This window comes from Aethina tumida, chromosome 1 (genome assembly GCF_024364675.1).
Source record: "Aethina tumida isolate Nest 87 chromosome 1, icAetTumi1.1, whole genome shotgun sequence".
Classification (NCBI taxonomy): Eukaryota; Metazoa; Arthropoda; class Insecta; order Coleoptera; family Nitidulidae; genus Aethina; species Aethina tumida.
Genome location: NC_065435.1, coordinates 37,854,092 through 37,880,728, shown reverse-complemented (window position 1 = coordinate 37,880,728; position 26,637 = coordinate 37,854,092). Strand labels below are relative to the sequence as shown.

At 36.3% G+C, this 26,637-nt stretch overlaps 3 protein-coding genes across 6 annotated transcripts; 1 reads left to right on the top strand and 2 right to left on the bottom strand.

Annotated features, from left to right (window-relative positions):
• The first annotated feature begins 241 nt into the window (after window positions 1–241).
• LOC109599377 (nose resistant to fluoxetine protein 6-like) lies at window positions 242–9,293 on the top strand. Of its 2 annotated transcripts, XM_049970825.1 has the most exons (11): window positions 242–990; window positions 3,328–3,539; window positions 6,165–6,391; window positions 6,453–6,541; window positions 6,599–6,795; window positions 6,859–7,016; window positions 7,663–7,831; window positions 7,892–8,230; window positions 8,286–8,618; window positions 8,688–8,887; window positions 8,978–9,293. In XM_049970825.1, the coding sequence occupies exons 1-10, from the start codon at window positions 789–791 to the stop codon at window positions 8,862–8,864; spliced, it is 2,103 nt and encodes a 700-aa protein (XP_049826782.1). In that variant the 5' UTR covers window positions 242–788; the 3' UTR covers window positions 8,865–8,887; window positions 8,978–9,293. The 2 variants fall into 2 exon arrangements, with proteins under 2 accessions (XP_049826782.1, XP_049826781.1); XM_049970824.1 differs by having other exon boundaries at window positions 8,688–9,293.
• A 15-nt stretch (window positions 9,294–9,308) lies between these two features.
• On the bottom strand, window positions 9,309–10,484 carry LOC109599354 (uncharacterized). Its single transcript, XM_020015342.2, has 3 exons — window positions 9,898–10,484; window positions 9,686–9,843; window positions 9,309–9,487 (listed from the first exon to the last, which is right to left on the bottom strand). The coding sequence occupies exons 1-3, from the start codon at window positions 9,964–9,966 to the stop codon at window positions 9,394–9,396; spliced, it is 321 nt and encodes a 106-aa protein (XP_019870901.1). The 5' UTR covers window positions 9,967–10,484; the 3' UTR covers window positions 9,309–9,393.
• Window positions 10,485–10,599: 115 nt separating this feature from the next.
• Window positions 10,600–18,997, bottom strand: LOC109599350 (AMP deaminase 2). 3 transcript variants are annotated; one of them, XM_020015336.2, is made up of 9 exons: window positions 18,681–18,997; window positions 17,243–17,393; window positions 15,277–15,409; window positions 15,052–15,217; window positions 13,831–13,947; window positions 12,939–13,152; window positions 12,572–12,845; window positions 12,168–12,517; window positions 10,600–12,102 (listed from the first exon to the last, which is right to left on the bottom strand). In XM_020015336.2, exons 1-9 carry the CDS (start codon window positions 18,802–18,804, stop codon window positions 11,226–11,228), a joined length of 2,406 nt encoding a protein of 801 aa, XP_019870895.1. In that variant the 5' UTR covers window positions 18,805–18,997; the 3' UTR covers window positions 10,600–11,225. The 3 variants fall into 3 exon arrangements, with proteins under 3 accessions (XP_019870895.1, XP_019870896.1, XP_019870897.1); XM_020015337.2 differs by having other exon boundaries at window positions 12,575–12,845; window positions 18,681–18,992; XM_020015338.2 differs by lacking the exon at window positions 13,831–13,947 and having other exon boundaries at window positions 12,575–12,845; window positions 18,681–18,986.
• Window positions 18,998–26,637: the final 7,640 nt, after the last annotated feature.

The window sequence follows — 26,637 nt, the reverse complement described above, 5'->3', positions numbered from 1 at the left end:
GATATTGAAAGGATTACATCTTAATGTTTGGAACAACAAGTTCTACGAACAGACTGAAGGATTATCAATGGGCAGTCCTCCTAGTCCAGTGATCGCCAATTTCTTTATGGTAAAGTTTGAACAAAAAGCGAAAACTTCCAAACACAAACCTTCTGTTTGGTAGATAAGCAGATAAGAACGACCAACGAACAGAACCTCTGAAGATGCCAGCCACTATTAACCAACTATAGACAACTAGATATGGTTTCACCACTGTTACAAAGTTTCCAACAGCACATTAAAATTGAGAGTGTTCAATATTAAAATAAATAAAATGTGTAAATAGTCCTTGTAATAATTTATATTAACTTTTTCTTAACAATTAGAAACCGCAAATTGACCAGTCAAATTTAAGTTCAAAACGAAACCAGGCCAATCATTATGTAAGTTAGTTTTTTTCAATATTTATGAACAAATATATAATTAAATATTAAATATGTGTTTTTGTTGATGACGATAAAACGGTGAGCACACAGAGCAGACATTGAAGATTGGTAAACGTGGAAGGAACGAACGAAAGCGTCGTAGAAAAATTGGAACGTCGCGTCGGTCCACGGGGCCAGCGGGCCACGCGGCCACGCAACTCCTTTTGCCGTCGACAGCACGAAGGCCGAAAGTGGCAAAAGTGGCAGAAGTGGCAGAAGTGGCAGAAGTGGCAGAAGTGGTTGGTTGTGCCGCTACACCGTACGACGGACGGGTGATCTATCAGTTGTCAGTCGTCGTCGAACCGGCCGTTCCGTACTCGTACGATGGTGTTGATGTGTGCGTCGCGGGCGCCGCCCGCTCTGCTGCTTGTGATGTGGTGCGCCGTGTCTGTGCTGGCCCACGAACGGTACGAAATATTCCCGCCGCTGCCCGTCGACGTTATCCACACGGAGAACAGCGTCTGCAGGGACCAGAGCAGGCTCTACGTCGAGAATCTCAGGAATCTCACGTTGTGGGCCTATGAAAGTGAGTTAGTTAGTTATTTATTCCTGCTTATATTATGATGTTCTAATTAATTAATTATTTTTCTTACCCTTATTCACCTTATTCGCCTTATTACCGACCTTAACTCACAAGTAATTAATTCCAGTAATTAGTCTTTATATTTTATGTTGCTTTCAAGGTCCTTAAACAAGTTAGTAAATTTTTCAAAATTTAATACTGAGACTGAATATGCTGGAAAATGAACAACATTGCCTAAGCATATTAATTAATTTAATTAATTAATTGATTTTAGTGGATTTAATTGAGATGATAATGTTTGATAGGCATTATTAAGTCATTGTTAAAGGTCAGTTCTCAGACAGTAAAGTTAAATAACTCTTGGGTAATAGTGAAATTATTGGGGAAAGTAGGTAGAAGACTAAAAAAACGACACAGTTTTACCAAAACCAAGGTTAATGTCAACAGTTTTACAATTTCCTCATTGTTATTATTATTATTATTATTATTATTATAATGTTCATATAATTATAAAATTTATATGTACCTATATAGTATAGTAACAGCAGTAAATTAGAAAATAATTAAAAACTGAGCATAAACCATTCACACAGCCATGTCCAAATAATTGATAATTAATTATTGATTGAATGTTTGTAGCGATAAAATTGGAAGACAGAACCGTGAAAAGTTTTCTCAAATAACTTTTCACTTTTGCTGCATTTTCACACTTACACAACAATTGTTCCTAAATGTTATATAATAAGTGTAACTCTCATTAATTTTAATAACTCATTATGTGTACTAGCATCAATGATTTTTTTTTGTTTTCGTTATCGTTTCGTTCCATACAAACTACATTTTCCGGACGTAAGAAATTATATAATTGTTTAATGGTCTAACACGAAAATTCTCGGTTTTATGTAATTAATTAGAAATTTGGTGTGTCCAGCAATAAAAGTGCGTGTTGAAGTAATGCCATGTTTTACTTTCTCATTACGCTTGTGTCTGCCGTTTATAAATTGATAAAAATTAGATTTTTTATTAAATATAACGATAAATGTTGTTATGAAAAAAATATCCTACTCATCCTACTCACCTTACTCATCCTAGTTGGAGTATGATGGATAGGACGAGAGTAGGATTCTTTTTAAAGGCAACATTTTAGAAAAAATCTAATTTTGCCACATTTAATGGCTTTTATTTCTCACAATTATACGATTTACGAAGAGTAGGATGAGTAAAATAAGTAAGATTTTTTTAAAAAGCAATATTTATGATTATATTTTGTAAAAAATCTAATTTTACAACATTTAATGGCTTTTATTTCTCACAATTATACGATTTACGAAGAGTAGGATGAGTAAGATGAGTAAAATTTTTTTAAAAGCAATATTTATTATTATATTTTGTAAAAAATCTAATTTTACAACATTTAATGGCTTTTATTTCTTAAGATTATATGAATTACGAGAAGTAATATGAATAAGATCAGCAGGATTTTTTTTAAAAGCAACATTTATTATTATATTTAATAAAAAATCTAATTTTACAACATTTAATGGCTTTTATGTCTTACGATTATACGAATTACGAAGAGTAGGATGAGTAAGTTGAGTAGTATTTTTTTTAAAGCAACATTTATTATTATATTTTATAAAAATTCTAATCTACTCTACTCATTTTACTCGTCGTAATCATAAATGATGAAACACAATCACAATAAAACAATCATATCAATTGTTTCTTGGTACATATAATTGTTAACCTTCTTCCTCCTTTTTAAACCTAATTTCTTCCTTCTTTTCCTAAAATGCGAAGTGGATTATAATTGTTTTTCCATTCCTTTCGTTTTCCATCACGTCTTCCTTTCTTTGTTGAATTTGTGCAAGCAACCCGTATGTAGAAATACGTGCAATTAGTAGGTATAAATTTGGTAAACAAATCCATTAAGACAGACACGAAGAATGTTTACAATACTTTCGATTTCTTTGGCGACGCACGATGGTCTAGTGTGGCGTAGTGTACATAAATAACGTCGAGAAATGGGTGGACCACCTTGAACTTGAACTCAAATCCGTTCACGTAATACCACCACGCTACATGTACATGTATGTATGTACTGGTACTCGTGTAGGTATGTCGGTGAAAGCGAGAGCTCAACACCGACCGGCCAATTCGACCGAATCATACGATCGAACATTGCGAATTATTGGCTTAAATGGACGAATTCTGATCAATTTCATATAGTGCCGTGCCACATTGCCCAACTTTTCTTGCTCACAATCCGACATTATCCAACTCCGTCCCCAATAAACCACCTGTCGAAATGAACTGATCCACATTCTCTCATTGTTTCAGTGCACGATTCTTCCGCAAATGCCGTGCACGGCATTTTGAGGGGAAGCATCTCCCAGTTCGGGCAGTTCGAAGAGTGCATCACGTCCAAGGGTCCGTTCCTGAAGCAGTACTGTCTCGCCGCAGTCAGTGCTGACGTTCCCAAACCGAATCCTCCGAGGGATCCCAAGTCCCTTGATTACACTCCCTACGAATCGGTGCTGAGGAAAGTTCATGTAAGTGAATTAATTGTTCTTGCATCATTCATCTCTCAATTCTGAATCATAATTATTTTGATAGGGATTTGAAAATTTAAATGTTATAATGATGCAAATACATAATTTGAATAAGCGGTTTGTTATTTTGACCCAAATATTTATTTACACCTGGTTATCGATTAAGATGTGGATTACCTTGTACGAAAAAAACTATAATTAGAAAATTCTAAAATATTCCTACTGATTATTCACTATTTTGTTCGTTCATTAATATTTCATTAAATTCTATGTGAATAACAATGAATTTATATGAATTTGGTTCAGATGAAGCATACTTTCAGTTTTTTCTTATTATAAATATATAAATAAGTGCAAAACTTTCTAAATTGTATAAAAGCTTTCTTAAAATGTTTCCCATTTGTTTAAATTTCTTATGGAACTGTCTGTCCAAATTGTTCAAAAATGTTTTAAAAATTTATAAATGTATTCAAAATTTTCTAAATTGTATAAGAAGCTTTCTCAGAAAGTCTCCCATCTGTCCAAATTTTGATTAAACGATTAAACCTATCTATATTTAGCACAAAACTGTACTTTCTAATTCCAAACATTTCTTTAAATATTGACTTTTCACATATTTAGCAGGAATATTCATAATTTTTATGTGACACATTTTGTTTAAGTTGTTAACAAGACTTCTAATTAATTATCATATAATCTAATCGTATTTGGCATTACAAATATAAAATAATCATTGAAACAATCCATTTTGTAAAATAATATTTATAATTTTTTTTGCCAAAAAACGTTCTCTTTAACAAGTCCATTGATTATCAACGTATTTAGCGAGAACATTCATAGTTTTCAGCAGAAATATTCATGCTTTATTGCCAAAAAGAGTTCATTTTAACAAATCCATTTACTATATATAATATAGTTAGCAGGAATATTAATAGTTTTAGCAGGAATATTCACAATTTTATTGTTTTAACAAGTCCATTATTATCAACATGTTTAGTAGGAATATTCATCGTTTTTAACAGGAATATTCATAGTTTTTATCAGGAATAACAAGTTCATTTAATAGTTTCATAGTTTTTATATGACTTTTTACTAAATTATCATATAATCTAATCATATTCGGTATTAAAAATATAAAATAATCATTGAAACAATCCGTTATTGAAAAATAATATTCATAATTTTATTGCCAAAATATTAGTTAATTAAAATTGCTGCATAAAATAAAACATTTCGGGATAATAAGATTTAGATTAAACATATGAGTGGGTAAGAGAAAAGTGCGTGCGTGCAGAAGTGTCGTTCATCGTCTCCGTGCAGATCCGCTGCCGCTCGCCGACTTCCGGTTGTGCGAGCTGTCGCCCCAGCTGTTCCGTTTAAGGGACGTGATTTCGTCGAAGAGCGAATCGACGTGGTCAATTTCCATCGTGATGATCTCCCACAACGCCTCCAGGTCGTCCTTCGTCGCCCTGTACTCTCCGCCGCCTTCGGTGTAGTCGATGTTCTTCCTGCATAGGTCCTTGAAGTTCTGCATTTTTTTGGACAGCAACAGCTTGGCCATACCCACCGCCAGTCTGGTCTGGTTCATGATCTTCTCCGATAGGTGTTTGCAGGTTAAATAGTTTTCGGAGTCGGCCACCAAGGCTTCGAGTCTGGCTGACTGCTGCTCGGACACTTTGAGGAATTTCTCACCTGCGTTTTCGTTCGTGCACTCGGAGTTGTTGTCGGATTCTGTGTCGGACATTTTGGCTGCTGCGGCTGCTGATTTTTTACACTTTCTCGAGTAATTTGCTTTTAATTGGGGACAGGAATTTTGCGTCTAATTTCGATTTTCAATTTGACAGACTCAGGTTTTATTGTTAAATGTCATGGTGACAACATGGGACGACGGTTTACGAAAAAGTAAATTAAATAAATAAATAAATAAATGAATAAATAAGTAAAAGGCATTTGTAAAGTAAATAAAGTTTTATTTCAAATCATTACTGACAATTTTATAATGTAAAAGGGTAGTGGGGTTAGAAGCCAAATGGTTGTACATGTATAAAAATGTATAGAATATATATAGAAAAAATTATTTCCTGAAGGAACGAGGGTTGGCGCGTCCAGACGAAATTCTGGCGATCCTCCAATTGTTCCGCTTCAGCGTCAAAATCTCATCGAACAGCATGTCGACTTGCTTGACCTGCATCATGACGATGTCCCAGAAGGCCTCCAGGTCGTCGATGGTGGTGCGACATTGCTCCGCCTCCAGTTGGTTGAGGTTATTCAGGCACAGCTCCTTGAACTGGTCCATCTTTTTGTTGACCAGAAGTCGAGCCATTCCAGTCGCCGACCGGATCTTGCCGACGGCGTGCTCGGGAAGCTTGTTGAGCAGCTCCTGCTCAGTTTGGTCGGCCATGCCGCTGATCCTTGTCGCCTGTTCGTCCAGCAGTCTCAGGAAATAGCGACCGTCACGTTCCACTCTGTTTGTAGAGGTTCCAGAGGACATGTTGGGTATAATGTGTGAGACTTTTCAGGAGCAAAATGAGCTGACGACTGAATGATGTGTGCCAAATGACAGTTGTTTAATGCCAAACTGTGTTACTGTTGGTAACTCGTTTTTGTTTTTGTTTTTGTTTGCAGGACCACAAAGATGCGTCCCAGCAGCCGAAAAATTTTGTTTTGCTTGGGTGGTGCGTTCCAGCATCTTGTACTCCCACTGACTTGGAGAATCACCTGAACAATTATTATCAATCGGTTGACTTTCCTTTGAAACATCACAACGTTACATACAAGGCAAATATTGGGGACCTGGCTTGTCAGAACAACAAGGAAAAACTATATTTCGATTATGCCGACATCTCCTTTTGGTAAGTACCAACAAGGAACCTAACAGTAATCGTATTTGTTGGTTTGTTTGTTTGTTTTTAGTTTGGTCACATCAATAATATTCCTCTTCGTCATACTATCAACGGCATTTGGATATTATTACAGCAGGAAAGATGGCAAAGTCTCAGAAAGTAAGCACCAACGTTTCAAGTCGAGGTACTTTATTCAAACAACAAGCACTGTTACAGACTCACCCCTCACCAAATTGGGATTGTCCTTCTGCGTTAACAGGAATTTCCAAAAGTTATTTTCAGCTGACGGCTCCAATCCGGCTCTCAACATCCTTTATGGAATGAGGGTCTTTTGCATTTGTATGATAATTATAGACCACAGATTTGGTACTCATTTGTCTTCGGCTGTTCTCAATTTTAACATCGTTGAAGAGGTAACATCCTTAAATATATATTAAATTAATAACTACATAAGTCAGTGTTTGTGTGACTTTTAGCAATACAGAACTGCTTTTGGTACCATCTTTTTCCATGGCGACCTCTTCGTGGACTCGTTCTTCATTTTAAGCGGCCTCCTTGTCACCTATTCTTTGTTGTGCCAGTACGACAAAAAGTTCCTCAATCCCGGCTTCATTATATTCGTAAGATACATCAGGCAAGTACAACAGCTAGTTCCCATACCTATAGTTGTTCGGGTTTATTGGTCGACGTCTGTTGGAATTATTTTCTAACGTCTTCCGAGGTCTGAAGGCCATTCATTCTCGTAAAATACCGGTAGAAGATATTATTACCAACACTGATCATAGTTAGTTTCCCGAGCTGATAAAGGACATGTAACAGTTTTAATGAAATCCGAAGATTACAAAAACAAGATGAAAGAACTGCTGGACTCGAGAAAGCTATCGAGAACTGGCTAAAGATCCAACACAGAGAAAGCTGAGAAACATCAATTTACTAATAAACAAATCATCCTGTTAGATGGAAATCACAAGATAAAATTCCAAGATACACAATTGCTCGCCTCAACAACCGGATATCACAAGAGAATGACTAGATAAGCAATTGAAATCCCTAAACACGGAAACAACTTCAACAACAGAAAAGAAGAAGCATTGAAGCTGGATAAAATATGGACAGCACGGCCCACGAACAGAACCTCTGAAGACGCTAGCCACTCGTGCTGGCGAAATATCAGGAAATAATTCCAACAAACGCCGAAATAATGATCACGAAAGCTTCAACCTTTACAACAGCAGCAAGTTCATCACCACTATTTGCTGTTTAATTTAAACATGTTTTAGATTGACACCCATATACGCGTTCGTTGTCTTTTATTCAGCAACACTGTTTAATTATTCGGCGATTGGACCCATGTGGAAGACGATTATAGGTCCGGAAGTGGCGGATTGTAGGAACAACTGGTGGGCAAACCTTCTCTACATCTCCAACTACGTCAACGCCGACCGAATGGTGAATAATTAAATAATTACGAATGGTGGTACAATACGATGAATGTGTTTGTACTTTCAGTGTATGGTTCATTCGTGGTACTTACCCTGCGACTTCCACTATTTCATCGTCGCCATCCTGATCTGCATGACGATTTACAAAAACAAACGAGTCGGTTTAATGTTCTTGGGCGTTACCACTTTTGCATCCCTACTCATACCTTTCGTCATTGGATATGTGTATGAAAGGCCGGCTGTTTTGTTTTTCTACCCGGACTTCATCAGGGCACCAAAGGCACATCCCGATTTCCTTCTTACTTACTCCAAGAGTCACGCCAGAGCTTCACCTTACTTTGTAGGAATGATCGCTGGCTATATTTATTACAAGATGAAGGATTCAACCAAGAAGAAAATGACCAGGGTAATCAATTGATCAGTTTAAAGGAAGTACACAAATAAATGCTGCTTTTTTACAGATGGTTTCGTTGTTCTTCATCGTGTCATCACTAACAATTATGATAATATCGATGGTGACGGGCGTCATTTTCTACGATCCCTACTACAAGTACAACGCCTTCGAATCGGCCCTCTACGCCGCCATTCACAGAGCCGTTTGGGCAATAGGCAGCGTGGGCGTCCTATACACCGCCAGCTACGGTTACTCGGGCTTCATCAGCAAGTTCTTGTCGTGGTCGCCGTGGATACCCATCAGCAAATTGGTGTACGGTGCTTACTTAACCCACATGCAGTTCCAAATGAGGTCTTTAGGGAAGAAGGGTGGCGCCGATGTTGTCTCCTACTTCGACATTGTGAGTGTCCTTCGTTAATCATCTTCTTCATAATATAAAAATTATATGGTCTAATTGATCAAATTTCAGATAAGCCTCGCTCTTTCGGATATCGTCCTTGCTTTCGGCACATCCTTGGTGTTGTACTTGGCAATTGAAGCCCCAGTTAGGAATTTATTTTCGTTGTTGCTCTCCCCTCCCAACAGGCCCAACAAATCGAAGAACAACGAGAGTGTTAGCGAGGTGACCTGCGACAGCCACCTGTAACCTGTAACCTAACTACCATAGCTGTACGTTGTTGTTATTATTATTGAGTGTTTGTATTGAATGTATTGAATGATACATATTTTTACCATAGTCTAATACATATTATGTTGTAGGAGTACTTTCGTTGACCTATCAATCTCTTTTAAACTTGTCAAACTACAAGTACATTTACTTCTTTCCTTTTGTATGATAGTAAATGAATGTAGAATATTAAGATGTATATTTTTATGTATAGTTATTAGATTATTGTAATGTACATTTGTAACAAAAAAAATTTCTTTGGCTCTCTAAGCTGGCATGGCTGTGATAATTAGGTCTCTGCCTGAAATTGTATTTTTGATATTGTCTAGTCAAATTTCTGTAACATCTGTTTTATGTCGAACATGTCGACACTATTAATATATGATATAATAATAAAAATTAACTACCATTAATACATTTTAATTTAGTTATAAAAATATTTATTAGAATGTATTTGGTCAAGTATAAAGTAGTTATATATGTAGGTACAGGTATATAATAAGTGGAATTAAGTTTCTTCTGTTTCTGGCTGTTGCTCATCTTCCTCTGGCGTATCTGAATCTGAGTGTGGATCCTCTTCAGTTTCGCTTTCGAAGATCACCCTGTTAAATAAATGTAGTAATATGGAAAGCCTTTGATCCTACTGAATTTTGAGAGAGACATCATGCATGACAGAGATAATAAAAGATTCTCCCCCCACTACACTACCAAGCAAATTTGTAGACTTTTGCTGTCTATGTCGTACATGATGTCTCTCTCAAAATTCAGTCCCATCAAACGGTTAACATAGGTGTACTTACTGAACCACTTCTTCACCGTCACCCACGCCATAGTACCAACGTTTAATTCTGCGGAATATCCAAATTAGTGCCATAATGAGAAAAATCAGTACAGTCATCCATATCGTGGGTACTCTTCTTACACTCCATTTTGGGAGTCTGCGCATGCGTGCGTGACGCTGAAAAACGAAATGTACTTAGATAATGAGAAAAGTCCAATTTACAACTCTTACCTTTTTGATATATCGGCCGATTACAAGTATTGCAGTTACAATTGCTCCACTTAACCAACTTAACCACATACCTTTTGCTGTTTTTTAATATTATCAATATGTAATATATATAAGTGTTTGTTTAGGCTTAAAAGTGCTTAAAAGTTTTGAGTATTATATAGTATATATATATATTGTCAAGTATGACAAATATTTGAAATCTGTCAGTCAACAGGGGGTAAAAGACATTTGAAATACGAGAAAAAAAAATTAATTAATTAACACACAATTCTATTTATACCATATATTTAGTATCTACATGTATACATGTAAAACGTTAATTACATCTAGGTGTAGCTGTTAGTCGTCATAAGACCGGAAACCCTATTAAGCGGGTGCGTTCCCGCCCAACTTGGAGTGCGGCTTGAATATATTGGAGAGCTCGTCGATCAGCGTTTCGTATCTGAAGGCGACGTATATGTCGGGCACGTTCGTGCGCCCGATGTCGTTGCCGGACACGCCCTCCAGTCAGCACTGCTTGACCTAGAGAGGGAAGCCGGACATCAGCGCGATTGCGGGTTGCATATTACAATAAAAGTATTTGTTTAATTTTGAGTATGGATAATATATATTGCCAAGCATGACAAATATTTGAAATCTGAACGTCAACAAGGGGTAAAAAACATTTGAAATATTAAATAAAAAAAATTAATTAACACACTATTCAATTAATAGCATATATTTATTATATATTTAGTATCTACATGTATACATGTAAAATGTTAATTACATTGGTCGAAATTTTAGAATATTAGATATATAGATGAGGGCACACTATTGAAACAAACAGTTGCTTTTTGATCAGCATAAAATAGGTAAGAATAAGAACAGACAAAATTAACAATATTAAAACAATTGAAAAATGTATAAAAGTACTATAAAAATATTCGTCAATAAAATATAAAAGTATAAACTAATATTTTCGTTATAAAATTCTATCCAACATGAGTAACGAGCTACTAAGGCGATTGTGATCACAACACTAATGTTTCAATACAACGATTATTTGTTTAAAAATAATTGGTTGGGTATATATTGAATGAATCAATCAACTATACCTATACCTATTAGTTATTAGTAGTATGTGTAAAGAACGTTATTACGCTCGAATTAATCGAATTAATCGATTTAATCGAATTTGATTCATCTAAAATAAATAGGTACGATACTATCCGAACAGAGATAATCGTAATGAATACATTAATTGAACATTTCTTTTTTATTATTATTTATTTATACTTAAAACTGTCTAGGTGTAGTTGTTAAGTCGTCATATAAGATCGGAAACCCTATTGAGCCGGTTCCTTCCCATCTAACTTGGAGTGCGGCTTGAATATATTGGAGAGCTCGTCGATCAACGTCTCGTATCTGAAGGCGACACGTATGTCGGGCACGTTCGTGCGCGCGATGTCGTTGCCGGACACGCCCTCCTTCGTATAGTTGGGTCCCAGCCAGTACTGCTTGACCTTGTGAGGGAAGCCGGACATCAGCACGCTGTTGCGGGCCAGCTCGCACATGTCGCAGCTGGACAGTTTCCAAACCTGCGCCGCGATGCTGTACTCCTCCATAAGCGGTTCCTTGGTGAAGTGGAACTGGAGCGGATCGTCGGTCGATAGCGATACCACCAGGCCTCTGGACAGGTACTCGGGCAACGGGTTCCTGTGATAGTTCAGGAAGAGGCTGTTGTTGGACAACGGACTCATGGCGATGCCGATTTGAGCCAGGTAATACAGGTACTGGAGTACCGGTACTTTTCTCAGCAGCAGGCCGTGGGAGATGTTTTCTGAGAGGAGGTAGCCGCAGACCAAATGTTGGACGGGTCCGGCTTCGCCGCAATGGGGGCGCAGCACGAAGGTGTGTAAGCCCTTCTCCGCCCTGAAATGATTTAACACGCACAGATTGGCGTACATGTAGTATAGGTAGTAGGCGTAGTTCGGGTTCTCGTAGTCGTTCCATTCGTCGGGGGTTGGTGTGTCTTTGTCGAACAACGGATTTTTCTCAGGTTTACTTTCGTCGTCCACCGAATCGAAGCCGATGACGTACTGCAGGAAGTTGTGCAACTCCGGATGGGAACTGGGTTTGGCCGTCACCTCGAACAGAGGCACGAAAATATTGTCGATCACCTCTTGGAAGTTAGTCAACACTTTGTTCAACTTGAAGATGTCACTGGAAACGATTAATAATTGATTAATCAATTTAGTGATAATTTAGTTGGTCGGTTGGTAACTTACAATAATCTAGGGATTTGGATTAACCAACGGACGTTATCCGAATAGACGTTAGACGTCATTGCCCATTTTGCCAGTTTGTCCCATTCATCCATACTCTTGCCGTAGATGCTCAATCTCAGTTCAGCATTTTGGTACTTGGACTCCTCCAAATCGCTCGCCACCTCCTTGATGATGCTCGCATAGTATTTCCCGTTAAGATAGTTATCGGTCTTTAAGAACACTTCCCTCAGTCTACTTTCACCAATCGGATTGTACTTGGCGTTGAACTTGTCGAAGCGATGGAAGGTGTTTCTGTCGGCGTGCACATCTAACATGTCTACTGTTAAATCGTATGTAGTGAGATTCATCGACTAAAATGCAAAACAATTTATTCTAATGGACAGTCTTCGTTAAGTCACACCCACTACCTGGAACACTTCCTTGAGCGTCATAGGTACCCCGTTGGTGACCGACACCACCTCGTCCGCATTGTTTTTGAGTGTTTTCTTGATAAAACGCAACAAGTGTTTTTGATTCATGCATGAAGCCGCGTGAATGTGAGTGTCGACCTTACGTATGTTATAAAAGTCCCGGTGCGGTACCGCCTTCTGCGATGCCAACTCGCGCAGCTCGTTGAGGAGCACGTGCAGCTGGAACTTGGACGACAGATAGCTCAAACGGCGGTAGCAGAACGACTTCCTGAAACACGACACCACATGGTACTACTGGTACTACTGGTACTACTGGTAATACTGGTACTACTGGGCCATTGATGGGTGAACGAACACTTACAGTGGTCCGTCGGCGATCATGGTGCACATTTTGTAGAAGTCGGTGGTGAACTGGACGACGTCCGGATAATCGTATGGGCACGGTTTGTTGGCGACACAGTCCGCCTGATTGGCGAACACCTCGTAGACGCCCCGGTTGTTTTTGATCACGTGCTCGGTGTCCGGTACCACGGGCGCCTCCCATGGCTTGTGGATCGGGGGATGGATGCCGTGATCTAAAACACACGTGCCGTTCAAACGTTAATTCCCTTTATTTTGCGATTGTGCGGCTGAACAAAAGCGGTCAATCGACATCGATTGAGTGTTTATTTTACGTATGTAAGTATGGGTGTGTGTATGTAGGAGGGATACATTGTAGGACGCATGCGCAGATGGTAGCCGGGGGCTCAATGTATACCTCATACACGTATGTAATAAAATACGATCAGTAGTAGTAGTAGTAGTAGTAGTAGTAGTAGTAGTAATAGTAGTAGTAGTAGTAGTAGTAGTAGTAGTAGTAGTAGTAGTAGTAGTAGTAGTAGTAATAGTCTGGTTAAAGCCGTTTAAAAACTCAAATTACTCCGTCGTGATTGATTGTGTCTAATTAATTGAACCAGTACAAAAACATGAAAGACAGTTACAGTAAAAAAATGAGGGTTAACAAATGAACAAAACAGAAAAAAACGACGTATCCACTGTTGCCTGTCTAGTGGGGTAGTGTGTTGATTATATCGACATACTGTGAATGAAAAGAATCGTATCAATAAGGACCCGCGCATAGATGCAGTTATTGAGCATCGGTACGTAAGAGTAAGAGTACTACGTGGCTTAAGTGAAAGCATATTGACAGATTCTGATCAAATAAATAATAAGAAAGTGTTGTTTAGTTTGCAACGGAAACAGGCAGGATTTACCTTCACCACCGTTCTGTGAAATATTACTGTCAGTACTCAGCAACTTCGTGATATAATAATCATCGAACGAAGAACTTCTTGGACCTCTGGACCGCAAATAAAGTTCTTCTTCTGAATCTAACACATGCAAAAACTAAGTGGATCAAGCGGGCTTGGTTTTCATTTAAAAAACGGTAAGGGGCCAAATGTTGGTACGGGACTTTCATATCACCGCATCGTGGGCGAACAAACCCACCACGGAATGATATGAAGCAAAAATATTAAAATAAATAAGTAATTAGTCGCACCGTAAAAAAATATCTTTAATATATAGTAGTGGTCATTATTATAGTAGTATAGGAGCTTTTTTAAATATTTTATACACTCCGTCACAGTTTTGATTTGTGTTTAGGATTGTTAATATCAGTTTATACAAGTTTATAGCTACGTATCTCCGTTTCCGAAGAGAAGTCCTTATAATGACTGAACTAGTGTAGACATCTTGATCAAAATTAGATGAATATCTTGGAAATCGAGATACCCAGCTATAAACTCGTAGAAACTTATATTTTGTGAATTTTGAGACAAGTTTTGGGATGTCAAAGTATAAATTTATACTAGTTTATAGCTGGGTATCTCTATTTCCGAAGAGAAGTCCTTATAATGACTAGACTAGTCCATCCAGTCATCTTGATCAAAATTAGGTGAATATCTTCGAAATCGAGATACCCAGCTATAAACTCGTATAAACTTATATTTTGTGAATTTTGAGACAAGTTTTAGGATGTCAAAATATAAATTTATACTAGTTTATAGTTGGGTATCTCCATTTCCGAAGAGAACGTCATCTTGATCAAAATTAGGTAAATATCTTGGAAATCGAGATACCCATCGATCGAATCGAGTTTATAGCTGGCTATCTCGATTTCCAGCATGTTCACCTACCTAATTTTGCCTAAGATGACTGAACTACAGGCAGCTAGTAAATAATTATAATAAACAAAAGACTACAATTTTGTGCAAGGAAAAATGTAAGGTAAGAATAAAGGAAATTGAGTAGCTGCATGAGCATATAGTGGAATACAATTGAAGTGGTACTGCTCATATTTTTAATATCTATAATTATGGCTACTACTGTATATTTTTTTACAGGGGACAATCAATGAATCAAATAAAAATGTAAACCTGAAACTATATACAGTTAGAAAGGGAACGGGTGTTGTTGACAAACGACGTCGTTACCTTCTATGGATTGTTTTTCGTCGTGATGCTGTTGTTCCTTGTCCGGATCTAAAAATCTTGCGGCCGTTTGCGAGAAACTTTGGTACGACATCTTCATGTATCTCTTTCGTATTTCCAAAGCCTGAATGAGCAACTTCGCGGCCCGTTCCAAATCTTCGAGTGGTACCTAAATCAATAAATGGTGAATGCGCCTTATCGATCGAAAGTCGAGAACAAATGTTTTACCCCACTGGTGTCTTCTCCCGATATGGAGACTCTTTGGAAATGTGGAACGTACAAATCATGATCGTCCAACTCGTCCACCTCCACTTGGCCCGAAATCGACGGTTCGTAGTGGCTGCGCCTGTCCTCGAGCACCCTGAAGGAAAAACGCAACGTGTAAATTATGCATAAACAATGGAATGAAGTAATGGGAACAGAGTGCGAGGAGTAGTGAGTGAGAACCTGTAATAGGGCTGAAACCTCCTCCATTCGGATGCGTATCCGAACATGTTAGGGGCGGTACAGTGCTCACTGATCACCGCTATTAAGTGGACGACGTCGCGACGTCGACGCAAATCCCATTATCGCACTAACTCACTTAACACCCCCCGATAATCAATTGAATTTGCTCGGCCGAACCTTCCCGCTGCTGCCATTAGAAAATGATGTTATGAATTTTATGTTTTCACCGTGTTAGTTAGCGAGTGGTAGATCCACAATCTTACGTTGCGGCGAGGGCTGTTTTAATTGACTCAATTAAGGGTCGATCGAAGGAAGGAAAAAATAAACAAAATAATGAAGTAATGAAGACGTATAATAAACACGTACGACATTACAACAAGTGGTAGGTTGGCAAGCAGTTATGAGCAGTTATGAGCAGTTATGAGCAGTTATCAGCAGTTATGAGCTGTTATGAGCAGGGTGAGGGTTCGTGTTCTCGACGTTGCACGCAATCGTTTTTCTAAGCGTCCCTTTATCCAAGCATGCAACGTTTAAGTACGAGTAATCTCTAATGGGTCTTAATGGGGGACATACCGAATGCTCAAGATGTCGAACGCACGAAATATCCGATACACGAGACGGAAATATCCAAGGGTATTCGAGAGTATCCGAGAGTATCCGAGACGGTGTCACATGTGAGCGGCGGTAACTCATGCGCGTGCTCATGCAGGGACGTGCAGCTGAGACGGGCTACGGGAATTTAATTTGAAAATTAACATTCAATCAACATTAACCGCCGACTATACACATTCAGGGACCGAATGTTATAAATAATGACTCGTTCACTTTGCAATATTATAACAATTGTGATATTCTTAGTGTTTCTGCCCTATTAGGTTATTAATAGCAAACTTTCAATAAATAAATAGTACATAAATATTGACGTGTTTTATAATTTTTAGGTGTAAATGAAATGGCTAAATTTATGTAGAGAGATTTATATATTTTAATTTTAAGAGGTACTCAAAGCAATATGAACAACAATGATCAATCCAGTAAATGTGGGAAAGATATCACGGTAAGTGTATATACACGACTTAAAATTATATTCCTAATGTATTAAACAAAGTTAAATTTTTGGCAACAGAATGAGTAATATTTTAACAACAACCATCGAAAACCTTAATTAAATTGTGAAATGTAAATATAAATTAAATTATTTGTTAAAGTTGAAGCACAAACTTAATTTGTTCGTAAATTGAATTGTTTACACATTAATTAAATCGTTGGATATTAAAAAAGCCATTTCATTTAAAGTAATTTATATAATTGTTTTCAATATTTTAATCCAAACTCCTTTTCCTATAATAAATACTATTAATAATACGTAAGTTGATTATAACTGATAATATTAATAAATAATATACACAATTCGTCGTAGTTTGTTTGTATCAATGGTTAATAATATCACTAACCACCTTATATTCTTAGTTTCATTGATATTTTAGTTGAAACTAAAATGAAAATATTGACAATATTTTTAATTAAAAACAGTGACCGACAGAGTTAAACGCTCATGCTAAATATTCCTAAATAACGGACGTCCTATCGTATAAGTCGCGCCCGCCGAAGATAGCCGATCAATTTGGACTTTTCGAGCATTCCACATTTCGAGCATTCGCTACGTAACCGTCTAACGGTGAGACACGTCCGGTCCAACATAGTTGACGACTGACGCCTAATTGTTTCCGACATTTGAAATACTCACTTGTAATTAATTTGCCGTTGTATCTGCAGCTTCTTCTCGATCTGCTCTATGGGAAACTGAGGCACCTCGTACGGCGCCGAAATTTCGTTCGGCAACTCCGGCTGCGTGTTGCTGAAGTCCGCCGCATTGTTGAACGATGGACTCTCGTTTCCTGCAACACAAAATGCATGGTCAACCCTCAAATTTCTCTCCATCCGTGCGCCATTACGTTTTGTTTCGGAAATTGATCGGTTCACCGTTGCGATTTGACGTCTGAATTTTGGCATTTGTGTCAATCAGTCAATCAGTCAGTCAGTCAGTCAGTCAGTCAGTCAGTTAGTCGGTCGGTTAGTAAGTCGGTCGATCCTCTCGAGCCTCCTGACATTGATGACATTGAACCGATTTAGATTCAGAGCCGAGTCGTTTCGCTATTATAACGTGGACGCGATGGACGAGAAGAATCCCCCGATCACCATGAACAAGATATACGTCGGCAATTTGCCGGACTCGGTGACCGAGACTTCCATCGGCGAGCTCTTCGTGCAGGAGCGTCTGTCCTACAGGAAGATTCTGGCCATACGTAGGGGGTATGCCATCATAGAGTGTCGTGACCAGTCCATGGCAGACAGGGCCATCGACAAGTTGAACGGTTTCGTGTTCAATGGCAGCACCTTGGTGGTCGAACCGTCCGTAGGTTACAGAGCCAGAAGCCCACCTAGGAGACATTTGGATCGTCGTCTGAAGAGGTCGGCACGTGGACAATGATTCACTCAATTTCACTCAATTTCACTCAATTTCACTCAATAAATTTAATATAAATTGAATAAATTCTAAATATTGCCTTTGCATTTACACCGTTGTTTTTATTATTGTTACCCGATGGAAAAACACCTAGTCGTAGTGAGTAAGGTCTAAGGTCATTGTCGCTTTATTTTTAGTCGAATTTTGTTGATCGGCCATATGCGTTTCCCAGTATCGTTTGCCAACATTTATTTCCAGAGACAGACACCCGTTCGACTCGTTCGACTCGTCCGACTCGTCCGACTCGTTCGATTCTTCGACTCTTCGACTTAATTTATTCAAAACACATTCACACATACCAGTCCTAACTGAATTTCAAATGAATCATGCTGCAATTCATTCAATTAAACATGACCCATATTTGTTGCAACTGTTATCATCATTATAAACACTCGATCATCGATATTTTATTTGTTCATAAATAGTCACTCGTTATCGTTGCATTTAACAGACAATTCTCTTCAAATTTCTCTGTCTTCTTCACGCCTAAATACACAAATTTATTTTATTTACCCAATCTTTGACCTGTTCAGACAGTTCCAGATAACACAAGACTTGACTTGACCAACAAAAATTATATAATATGCAATTCACATAAAATTCCCCATTATTTTAATAATATTGAGTTAAATTGTTTAGCAGAACAGAGAAAATTTACCATCGTCTTGCCTATCTTGGTCGTCTCGGTCGTCTCGGTCGTCGTGGTCGTCCCGCACGTCGTGGTCGTCGTTCTTCAAGTCGAACGGGTCGACGTAACCCGAAGACGGTTTGTTAAAGAACATCGTTCACAAGAACCGTAGTTGCACACAAAAAGTAACGTATCTCGGTGTCGGTCTGTTATTCAGTTCAGTTTATGGACAACGTTCGTGTGACCGATCGCACCACTTCGACCTCATGTACTGGTTTGATGAATTGGAGTCCGAATCCGACACCGTTCATCAGATAATCGGGCGATAAACGATAACCCCCCGCCCTCTCTCGAAAAAGTCCGCCGCTGCCGCCGCCGCCACCTCCGCCTCCGCCTCCGCCTCCGCTCGAAGGCTCGTCGAATCGTCGGCCCATGGGCTGATCGACTTACTCACCGAGTCACCGAGTTACCGAGTTTTCGGTCCGGACGCGATTCCACTATCATTCGGTGGTGCTGCTACTAACAAACTGACAGTCTACTTACATACTACTTAACTACCATATTTATGCGTTCCCGTTCCGTTTTCTTTATCGCTCTTGTTTTCATTATATATTTATGATAATCGTATCTGTATACCTGTTCATTAATTACTTCTGCTCATGTGAATCCTTGAATTGAAATCTTTCAGATAATAAATAATAACGAATGTCGGAAAGTGGTTAATTTAAAAATTTAAATAATTAACTTTCTCTGCTAATAGTCAATCTAGTGTAGAAATTCTAAACTGATAGACATTCTATTTTACTTACTAATTTTGAAAGGAATTTTTATTCCTTTCCTTATTATCGTTAAATGAGTAACGACTAATTTAACGATAATAATTTCTATTATATTGTTATTAATTATTATTAGAATATCATTATTAGTACAATAGAGACAGTAAGTCTCCCACTATGGGAGAGACTTCTTCTATCTCTGTTATGCACGATATCTCTCTCTAAATTCAGACGTCAGGGGTCAAACGCTTTTCTTACAGTATAGATAGATAATCTTGCAGAATCTGCAATGTATTATTCTTATTCCTCTGCTAATTACGTTCTTAATTTATTGGTACGCTCATTTAATATATTTTACTTCACAGATTATTTTCATTTTTAAAACATGAAACATACTTTTTAGATTATTCTTTGGTAAATACAATCTTAATTTATTTTACCATATAAATAATCGTATCGTATTTAATTAAAAAATGAATTTTTATTTTTTAACTTGCGGTATAAAATCTCCTAAACAGATGATTTCAAATCAATTTACATTTTTGAAATTTTGGAGTTTCGTTGTGTACATTCGAATATCAGGAAAGGAAGGAAAAATTAGCTTTCTTAAAATTGTTCGTGTTTTTAAATGTTATAAATCATACATTTCAAATGGCAGAATTTCAAATGAACTTGAATGAAATTTACGATTTCCGTATTAACAAAGTGTTTCAAGTGTTTCGTGTTTTCTTTGTGACACTTGTGCTACTTTGTGGATATTTCTGGTAAGTTAAGTTTCACTACTGCCGTTTATTTATGGATTTATTGATTAATTTAATTATTATCAGTGTCACTAAGTCACATACAGTATTGGCAGAAAGTAGAGCAACTTTTTTAAAATTCAAATAATTTTTGTCCTGGTTATTATGTTCAAAAAATGTATATTGACATTAATACTACAAATAATTTCTAATTATACTTCCAGACACCTTTTTTTAAATGGAAAGCAACTGATGGTCAATAATACTTGGAACTATATTTTGCCAGGTCTCCCTGTTCTTCTCTGATAGTAGTGGTTTTTTAGTCTGACCTTCTCATCAGACCCTCTAGTAATTATCTATATCTTATAGTTCTTGAAGAAACATTAATTCCAGTTGTGTCTCAAGTAGACCTTTTACTTTGTTTGAACTCAGGAAAGGATCTTTTTTAGGGTAGGATAAAATTTGTTTATATTTTTCTTCCGCATCACCAAATCTTGATAATTGTTATTGAAAAAACTTGGTGTATACTATAAAACTAAAAATTTGTAGAGTTTACTGACATTTCGTAAAAAGTTGCTCTACTTTTTGCCATATATTATATATTTAGTATTTTGATTTGTAGCCAACAGAATTATTTTTAATACAAGAAATATTCACCAGTACGTTTGTGTACTGTGTGTTCCTAATTGGTATAAATTATATTAGATTTACATATACAGGCCGGTAGCAATTTATGTATTTTTAAAGTTTCCGCCAATACTGTACATAAATCTGTCCATGTGTCCTTCATGAGAAACAAAGAAACATTCCCATAAACATCTAACATCAAACTAAAGCACCATTTTTAAATAAATTATTATTAATTAGAAGCCGAACCTTTATAGGTGTGTCTGACCATAGAAATCACAGTGGAGTGGACTAACCTTTTTCCCATAGTCCTAAATTAAATTCCGTAGCTATTTAATAATTATTTACAGGAAAAATAGTAACTCTGCGATGGATATAACAATAAACATTACATAGACTAGTAGTGGATCCAATTGAGATCATAAGTTATAAGTTATAATACCACATTGAGAATGTTTCTTATGTTTATATGTTGAGAGAAAATGCAGTTTATTTTTAGTCTTATGAGTATGTTGTTTCTATTTATAATTATCTTTATAATACAAAACTAAGGTCAACGTTGATATAAAATATTCGGCTAAGATTTCAGTCGTACCTTCACCAGCCTCTTCGTCGAAGAACGAGTTCAGCCGCAAAAAGTTGGGCGAGTTGATGACTTCCTGGGGGCTGGTCGACAAATAACCGCGACTGCACATCTCGTAAATTTACCAAAAACAAACCACCTCTGAACGACACGATGGCGGTGTTAAAACTGTTTGTGTGAGACAGTTTCGGTTGTACTGGCACACTTACAACTTACAGAAATACACCACCACACCGGCGACGTGGTGCCTACACGTACACGTACTCGAAAAATAAACCAAAATAAACCACCAGGATGATAATAATAATAATAATAATAATAATAATACAACAAAACAACAAAACAACAAGATATCAAAACATTCGAGTGGAATGGTGGCACAATTGGGACTATAGGAATGGCTTCATCACAACTATTGGGTGCACTAGGTGCCCATGCCCACCATCACTTGATGCTTGATTATCGAAGTCACATGCTTTTACAACCTCATAACTCACAAGGTCGAACTCGTATCTAATAACAATATGTTAACATATTCACCAAAATTTTATCAGATGTGCAAATAATTAAAATGAATTGTTAAGGAGAATTTATTTCCCAGAATAAAGAGTTAAACAAACAACGTATTGATTGTGTTTGCTTTTAGTAATCGATTTACTGATGTTTTCATAAACACAACACACAAGCTAAAACTTTCCGTTATCATTGTTGATTCAGATAAAAAGAAATAAATGTAAATTGTTAAAGTAATTTCTCGATGTAAGAGTGTTGTGTGTAGTAAACAGTGGTTAAAAATAGCACTGTATTTATAGATGTGCTCATAAATATTAAATATTATCTAAAACAAGTCGATTGGTGGTTATTGCATAAAGTGATTTAACAAACAAGTCAACGCAGTATTCAATTATTGTTTTTATATGTTTACTAAGTCGACTCACGATAAATTGATGGTGATCCGGCGTCTTCGGTATAAGTATCGGTTACTAAACCTCTTCCAGCCATTTTTTGCAGTAACTCATTCGGAAATTTACTGTTGTCATTCACTGAATGAATAATGACGTTTGTGTTAATCAAAAACAATGTTAAATTAAAGTCATTTATATATTGGTTAGGATTTTGATTTGATTTAATTTCGTTTAACTTTTTTTTTTTTTACTTTTTTTTTTTTTTTTTGGAACGGTTGATGTATTCGTAGTTATAAATATAAATTTATTTGTGTTTTAGGAAACGGGCAACATTAGCAGACTTTTTTTATTTGAACTATTTGAAAAATTATCAAAGTTGAAATTTCTGGAGTCCCAGAGTGGTTCCTCAGAAAGGTCATAGGACGATAAGAATACTTCATATAGAGTCTGAATAAATCAAAAAATACTGAAAATCAGTAAAAATTGTTATTCTCAGCACCTTGTGAATCGGATATGTTTTGGGACACGATGATAGCTTCTAGGAAAGAAAATTAGACCTCTATATATATATATATATATATATATATATATATATATATATATATATATATATTCATAAGAACCTTAAAACAACGAGGTTATTTTCTTAATTTTCATTTTTAACCATGTTACGATAACGATAAAAATATGAAGCTATTTTTTTTTTTGAATTTCTCATTCAATTTTCAATGAAATTATGAGATTCGAGAATTTTTTAAAACGGTACGTCATATTGAAAAAAATTAAAAATCGATTTTTCGCTCAAAAATCGATTTCTTTTTATGACTTAACTGAAATGATAAAATATAGAAGTTTAAAATTAAAGGAAAGTTTAAATTCTCTAAAACGTAGTTGAATTATATAAACAATAGTATTTTATACTGATTTAATCATTATAGTTAGAAATAAAGTTTATAATAATGATTAGAGTTGGTTATATGAAAAACAATTATTTTTATATGAGTGTTCCTATTTTATTCCGTTGTTTTTACTCGTACAGTAATAACAAAACCTCTGTATTTTATCATTTCAAGAGTTGAATAATAAAAATAAATCAAATTTTTGGCAACAAATCGATTTTTAATTATTCTCAATGTTTCAAAATTTCGAAACTATTGTTTTATATATGTCTGTTATGATTCTTTTTAGAATTTTTAATAAAACATTTTTAGTTAATATAAATTAATATAACACAGAAACATCATGAATTTATTTGTGATTTTACCTTATTTATTTTAAAGTTATTTAGAAATTTTTAGTTATTTTAAATTATTTTTAGTATAAATACATTTAAGACACAAAAATTTCATCAATTTACTTGTGATTTTGTCTTATTTATTTTAAAATTCTATAGAAACATGGAAACACTTTTTACTGATTTTCAGTATTTTTTGATTTATTCAGAAACGGAAACCGATAAAGGTCTGAAACTGGTAGCATCGAAGTATCGTATGAGTATCAACATTTCCTGAAATTATGAGCCCCATACCTTTCAGGAGCCGATTGTATTTTATCATTCAAAAGTTAAATCATAAAAAGAAATCGATTTTTGAGCAATATATCGATTTTTAATTTTTTTCAATGTGACGTACCGTTTTAAAAAATTCTCTAAGCTCGTAATTTCATCGAAAATTACATGAGGAATTCAAAAAAAAAAGAAGCTGCCATCATGCCCCAAAACATACCTGGTATTTTGATCAATCGATTCACAAGGTACCTGTACAAGGTGCAATTGTTACTGATTTTCAGTATTTTTTGATTTATTCAAAAATGCCGACAGATAAAGATCTGAAAGTTGCAACATCGAAGTATCTCACGAGTAGCAAAATTTCCTGAAATTATGACCCCGACACCTTTCCAGGGCCTCTTCGGTATTCATATCGTCCCACGGCCTTTCTAATAGAACACTCTGTATAGTGACGAGTCGGGAGTCGAGAGGCGAACTCAAACAAACAATCGGGAGAGGAGCAGTAGATCGATAAATTCCTAACCTAAGACTCACCGCTCCTTTGTTCGAGACTCTTTTGTGAATCGTTGCCCTCGTCGAACTCGCCATAGAACGGCATGGAGCCCTTGCTCTTGGTCATCCCGTTTGCCACGTACACCTCACCCATGACGACGTAAAATAATAGATCTGAATCGTAATCGCGTGAAATGTGCAGCAGCAACTACACACCGACACCGACACCGACACCGACACCGACACCCGCACCGGCACCACAACCAGCGGAAAATCGAACGAAAGCCGTGCTGCGGTTTTTGTGCGAGGACCGACCGATTTCGTGTAACGTGTAACGCGTATCGCGTATCGCGTATCGCGTCTGTGTCGCCCGATCTATTGATTTTGGCACCACGCTGCTATCTGCCCGCTACTGCTGATGCCGCTGTCGCTGTGCTGTGATTTTACTCCTGCTGTTGCTCCGTTGCTCACTTCCTTACTTGCTCACTTGCTCACCTGCTCACTCCTTTTCTTATTTACCTACGAGTTTCTTTTACGAATCACGCAACAATAGGGTGGACGGTTGTTACATACGTTAGTACAAACGTAATTGTTGAATGTTTTGTGTCTACGAACGAGATAAGATAACGCACCGGCCGCTTGTTATTCAGAACACAATAAGAACAAGGTTAACTACTAAATTCCTAAGTACTTTTACGTATCATTCATTTTTAAATTGTTATTACACACTTTTATTTATTTGACGGTGTTGCTGTTGTTGTTATACAATTGTTCACATTCATAAGTCATGAATGAATAATTGTATGACAAACATGTTTAAAATTTGTTTAAGAATGGTGAAGAAAAGAATAGGAACAAAGATTATTATAATAATAATAATAATATTGTGTATTATGATGAGTAATATATAATTCTAACGCACGAATACCCGAAATGTCGAACGCTCGAAATATCCGATACACGAGACGAAAATATCCGAGGGTATCCGAGTCGATGTCACATGCTCAGGGAGGAGCGTGCAGCTGAGACGGGCTACGGGAATTTAATTTGTAAATCATTCACCATTAACCGCCCACTATACATATTCAGGGACCAAATATTATATGTGATATTCTTAAGGTTTTTGTCCTATTAGGTTATTAATGACAAACTTTCAATTGGTACATAAATATTAACGTGTTTTATCATTTTTAGGTGTAAATGAATATCTTTTACAATAAAAAATGTATGAAATACCAAGTACCAGTTAGATTTGTGTGGAGAGTTAAGTTATGTTAAATTAATTCGCGAACTTAGTTTGTTCATAAACTGATCGATTTTTTTATTCACTAATTAAATCATTGGATATTAAAAACGCCATTTCATTTAAAGTATTTTATCTAATGTAGTTGAAATAATTAAAAAATAGAAATTAGCTAGATAATTTAAGCACTAAACAAACCACACAGCAGAGAATCTGATTAATAATGACACCCCATCCATTGTATAAATCCATGACATATCTTTAAGTGTAGTTTCTTAAGATCGACTCCATATAAATGCTAAAATCTGCAAAGTGCATTTCAGTACACAAAAAAGTAATATTTAATAATAGTAATATAATATATTAATATTTCATTAATTGTTTTCACTACTTAAATCCAAACTCATTTTCCTGTAATAAATATTATTTAATAAATTTCACACATACGTAAAACTTACTAGGAATTATAATCATTTATAGATGTTTAACAACATATTTATTAAAATTGTTTGTTTGAAATATAAAATATTTTTATGTTAAACGCTAATCGTTAGCCTGATGACACCGCGCAGATCAAAATACAAATTAAATATAATACATAGAGTAGGCTACAGAACACCCAGAGTAGGTATTAGTGATTTCGTTGCTAAATGTTTCTAAATAACGAACGTCCTATGGTATAATTCACGCTCGCCGAAGATAGCCGAACGGTTGCGACCTTTCGAGCTTTCGACATTTCCAGCATTCGTTAGCACAGTTAACTGATAGCAGAGGTAGTTGTTAATAATGTGTAATATAATGCAATAGATTTTCGACACGGTTAAGACAGTTAAGAAAATAATCAAGATAGAATGTATAATACAGTATTATATAGTATTCAGTGTGTTTTATACCTTTTGTCTTGTGTAAATCCACTATAGACACATTGTCGACATGATAGTCACTACAAAACGACATGTTATTGTTTAACAAATTGAAACAGCAACAAACTACTATGAACTGAATTTACTTCATATATGTCTGCACGATAAAATAGAAAATACAACTACACAAAAGAATTCGCTTACAACTTATTATATATTTAAACAATAAGTTGTATACTTTGTTTAGTTAG

Excerpts from the sequence above, each read along its gene's own strand:
- LOC109599350 (XM_020015336.2), bottom strand. The coding sequence starts at position 18,804 with ATGTTCTTTAACAAACCGTCTTCGGGTTACGTCGACCCGTTCGACTTG. Across the intron at positions 17,394-18,680 it reads CCAAGATAGGCAAGACGATG|GAAACGAGAGTCCATCGTTC; the intron begins GTAAATTTTCTC and ends TTTGTGTTGCAG. Across the intron at positions 15,410-17,242 it reads CAACGGCAAATTAATTACAA|GGTGCTCGAGGACAGGCGCA; the intron begins GTGAGTATTTCA and ends TTTTTCCTTCAG.
- LOC109599354 (XM_020015342.2), bottom strand. The coding sequence starts at position 9,966 with ATGTGGTTAAGTTGGTTAAGTGGAGCAATTGTAACTGCAATACTTGTA. Across the intron at positions 9,844-9,897 it reads TCGGCCGATATATCAAAAAG|CGTCACGCACGCATGCGCAG; the intron begins GTAAGAGTTGTA and ends TTCGTTTTTCAG. Across the intron at positions 9,488-9,685 it reads GACGGTGAAGAAGTGGTTCA|GGTGATCTTCGAAAGCGAAA; the intron begins GTAAGTACACCT and ends TTTATTTAACAG.
- LOC109599377 (XM_049970825.1), top strand. The coding sequence starts at position 789 with ATGGTGTTGATGTGTGCGTCGCGGGCGCCGCCCGCTCTGCTGCTTGTG. Across the intron at positions 6,392-6,452 it reads TATGCCGACATCTCCTTTTG|TTTGGTCACATCAATAATAT; the intron begins GTAAGTACCAAC and ends GTTTGTTTTTAG. Across the intron at positions 6,542-6,598 it reads AGATGGCAAAGTCTCAGAAA|ACTCACCCCTCACCAAATTG; the intron begins GTAAGCACCAAC and ends GCACTGTTACAG.